Below are 4436 nucleotides of genomic sequence, written 5' to 3' on the forward strand. Positions count from 1 at the left end.
GTGTAATGTACCGATTGTGCATTTTAAATCCTCACTCCACTCCACCTGAGGAGTTGTCTCCAACTCGAGGTGCTTGGTTAAAGCCACCTCCAGCTCATCCCTGCCATCAGTTTCAAACACTTCCTGCACCACAGGATCAATAGCACTCACAGAGAAAATTGAGCTAAAGTTGGAGTTTGAGGGATATTTCATAGTATCAAAGATATTGAAATGCACAATTTCCCCATTAAACTCCATGGACAGAATACCCTTACTAACATCAATTTTCGTCTGTGCTGTGTCTCATAAAAGGTCGACCCAATAACAGAGGTGAGGGATCAGGGGAGTGATCATCATCCATATCAAATACATAAAAATCAGTTGAAAACACCAAATCATTAACTTTTACCAACACATCTTCAACCAAGCCATCAGGATATGCATTAGTTCGATCAGCTAATTGAATGATTATTTCAGTTTCTTTTAATGGACTTAATTTTAGATAAGCATAGATAGACTTAGGCATGACATTTATTGATGCTCCCAGATCCAACATGGCCCTTCTGATTACAGTATTACCTATCTTACAGGGAATAGTAAACATACCTGGGTCCCCGCACTTTGGTGGGAGCTTCCTCTGCAGGACCGCAGACACATTTTCCCCAACTATGACCCGTTCATCTCCCCTCAATCGCCTTTGGTTGACACACAAGTCCCTTAGGAACTTGGCATATTTTGGTACTTGTTTGATGGCGTCTAAAAGGGGGATATTTATCTCAACCTTGCGAAAAACCTCCAAAATCTCCTTCTCCTGTTTCTTTGATTTTTCCAACCTGCTAGGAAAAGGAGGTGGGTTAATTTTAACTGTAATTATTGGGTCAGGAAGTACCTTTGGATCTGCACCATTGTTGTCCTCCCTTTCAAGCTCATTTTCGATCTTCTCTTCATCCTTGTCCTTGGGGATCACAGGCTCAGGCTCTTGAATTTCTTTCCCACTCCTTAGGGTCATTGAGCTCACGTTCTTCGATTCAACTCCGGTTGAGATGGCAGCTTCCCTTGGTTCTGGGACTCCAAACGGTTAATTTTGGTGGCCATTTGATTCATCTGATTCCTTATGTCCTGCATTTCGGAGTCCGTCCTTTGCTGATTTTGCATAATAGCTGCCTCCGTCCTTTGCTGATTTTGCGCTATGGTTGTCATCATTTGTTTCAGCATCTCCTCCGTAGATGAACCAGATTGAGGGGGCGGAGGTGGTCGGGATTGGTATTGCTGTTGGTACCCTGGTGGCTTATTCGGCACAAAGTTAGACTGCCTGTTCGGCGTGAAGTTGGATTGCCTATTCCCTCCATAACTGAGATTGGGATGATCTCTCCACCCGGGGTTGTAGGTGCTTGAGTAAGGGTCGTACTGCTTCCTTGGCGCGGGCGCGTGATCAGCCATGTTCACCTGTTCTTCAGTTTCTTCCTGAATCATTGGGCACATGTCTGCAGAGTGACCTATACCAGTGCAAATCCCGCATACCCTGGCTTGTGATGCATTTCTCACGGCCTGTTGCCTAACAAACGCAGTCAACTCATTTAGCTGCTGCTGCATAGAGGATGTTTCTACCTCATTCACCCTACGTATTGGAACATCCTCCCTTGTACTGAATTGCTGTGAATTCTGTGCCATCCCCTCTATTAACTCCCGTGCTTCCTGAGGGGTTTTGTTCACCAGTGCCCCTCCACTTGCAGCGTCAATGATGCTCCTGTCTTTAAAAATGAGCTCCTCATAAAAATATTGTATGATCAACTGCTCACTTATTTGGTGTTGGGGGCACTTGCCAACAAGTTCTTATACCGTTCCCAATACTCGTAAAGTGACTCCCCTGGATGCTGCTTGATCCCACAAATTTCTTTCCTTAGACTTGCAGCCCTGGACGCAGGAAAATATTTATCCAAAAATTTTTTCTTCAATTGGTCCCACGTGGTGATGCTACCTGGTGACAGGTAGTACAGCCAATCTTTCGCAGAATCTTTCAAGGAGAAGGGGAATGCCTTCATTTTTATCTGCTCTTCTGTGATTCCCGGGGGTTTCATACTATTGCATACCACATCAAACTCCTGTAGATGCTTATACGGCTCCTCACCTGGTAAGCCGTGAAAAGAAGGTAAAAGATGAATTAGACCTGATTTCAATTCAAATGAAGTATTTTCACTCAAACTCGGGAAAGTAATGCATAAAGGCTGCTGATTTAAATCAGGAGCAGCCAACTCCCTTAATGTTCGTGCATTAGCCATGGGAATTTCTTCTTGCTCTGAGTCACTCGAAGTGTCACCAAATGAATCTGTTGGTTCAACTTCTGGCCCAGGTCTCTGAGATGTAGCACCGGAGTGCTCCTCTCGGAGCTGTCTGGTCTCTTTTCTTGTCCTAACGCGCAGTCTTCTCTACCTCAGGGTCAAAAACCAGAAAATTAGAGCAAAAATGAACTTAATAAAGAAACAAATAATAACGCCAGTCCCCGGCAGCGGCGCCAAAAATTGACAGGTGGTCAGCCTGTGCAATAATAATAATAAATATAGAACCTAGATACCACTAAAAGCAATCAATAATCAATCCTAGGTACTGGAGCAGGGACTCTAGGTGTGCAATGGGTTACTTGATTCACCCCAGTTCCCGAAGAGTTTGCTTAACCCGATATACCAGAATTAATTAATTGACAAAAATTACTAAATAGTAGACAGTGGCAAGTAGGGTCGTCTCCTCAGGGACTGGGGATATCTGTCTCTTTTTAAAGTTCAATTGATAAGGGGGGATTTCACCGGAATGAAACTAAAAATAATTAAACAATTTAATTAAAAATAAATAAATCACTAGCACAAGTAAAACAGGAATTAAATCAAGAATAAATAAATTCTAGCCAAGGATACAATTACTCAGGCACAGTCCAATCATCCGATCATTGATGCAAGAGAGGTTCACTTAATGTATTAATATGCTAGTTATAGTCTGACGACCAATTTTTCCTTAAATTATAGATGACCAAGGTACGACCATTAATCACCTCTAACCAGAAAAGTACTCCTAAGTACGACCGTAGGAATTAATTTTCCAATTGCATTAATAACTAGAAAAACCTAGCTCTAACCAATAACACGCTACGAGGGTTATTTCAATTAGATTGCACGTTCCCCTAATGTGTAAACACACCAGCTGCCACTAACATTAATCAATCAAACAATTGCGGATTTAATTGACTAAATTGGCACGAGATTAATAAATCACATTGAACATCGGGCCCTTGACATCCAATTAATAAAATAATCCCATGAAAATTCAAGCAGATAACGTGCAAATATTAATAAATAAAGGAACACGTGAAAACTAATTAGATCTCACAGATTTTCGGGACTGCGCCGTCGAGTTGACCCTTGACTAGATGGAAGATTTAGCCACACCGCATAATTAAATCACCACACGAATTAATGGATTGCAAAGGCATAGCGTTTTCTACTAAGAAGCAAGGAATAAAAGGTGTTTTTCCCGTTGGAAAATTTTGTCGAACACCTGGCGTGTGTCAGAGGCCAGTCAAAAGAAGGAAAAACTAAACTAAAGACTAGGCTAAGAAGCTAAACTAAAAGCTGGCCGTCCGTCTTCTGTACGTTAGCTCCCATATTTAAGGCCAAAGGAAAGATATCCAGTGGTCCCCACCAATTGGCCACAAGCTGCCCTATTCTTCTTAGTTTCCTTAGGCTTTGTACGTTGCTTTTTCTTTAAGAACCAAAGGACCAAAGCCCTTTTCCTTTCCTCCGTGGTCCCCACCGAAGTCAAAGGCCCAAGCCTTCAAGTTCTCTAAGTCTCCGGTTGTAATCCTCTTGGTCAACAAGAATAAAGGGATGGGAGTCCAGTTCTTTTCAGCACTGTGGCCCTGGCCTGTGACTCGCTTGAAGACTCAATTTTCTCCAGAAAATCCCTCATGTTTGGTAGTTTTCTGTTCTATCCCTGAAATAAAGGCCACAAACCAAATAGAAGTAGATATGTGCAATTAACACAATATTTATCAGGGATGAAAGGGGAAATTAATAATAAAATTACTAACAAATTATACCCTATCAACCACTAGGACATGGCCTTCCATTACATTTTGGCCCCAGTAGACCACAATGACTCCACATTCTGAAGTCAAGACGAGGGAAAAGATTGTAGAGACTATTATTAAAGCAATTGAATGAACTTTGAGATTCATCATTTGGTGGAATATGGTTTGTGAAGACTGCGATGAACCAAGGGACTCAGGACTGCGCTTCTTATAGGAAGGGATTTGAAGTACTCTTGAAGTGGTTTGACGAATTTGGATCCTCCGTCAAATTTTTAACGTCACACTCCATATTACACCATGTATAGAAGGTTTGTGAAATATTTAAAGCAGGTTCACCTTGATACATGGTGTAATTGGGGGTATAATACTAGAGAGAGAC

At 41.9% G+C, this 4436-nt stretch overlaps 1 protein-coding gene across 1 annotated transcript; it reads right to left on the minus strand.

The window, feature by feature from the left end:
- Positions 1-259: 259 nt before the first annotated feature.
- On the minus strand, positions 260-988 carry LOC140032748 (uncharacterized). The gene has a single exon (XM_072073509.1). It carries the CDS (start codon positions 986-988, stop codon positions 260-262), a length of 729 nt encoding a protein of 242 aa, XP_071929610.1.
- Between the last annotated feature and the right edge of the window lie 3448 nt (positions 989-4436).

Source organism: Coffea arabica, unplaced genomic scaffold (genome assembly GCF_036785885.1).
Source record: "Coffea arabica cultivar ET-39 unplaced genomic scaffold, Coffea Arabica ET-39 HiFi ptg000039l, whole genome shotgun sequence".
NCBI classification, from domain to species: domain Eukaryota; kingdom Viridiplantae; phylum Streptophyta; class Magnoliopsida; order Gentianales; family Rubiaceae; genus Coffea; species Coffea arabica.

What these genes read in the sequence shown, in the direction of transcription:
- LOC140032748 (XM_072073509.1), bottom strand. Translation starts at nt 988, where the DNA reads ATGACCCTAAGGAGTGGGAAAGAAATTCAAGAGCCTGAGCCTGTGATC.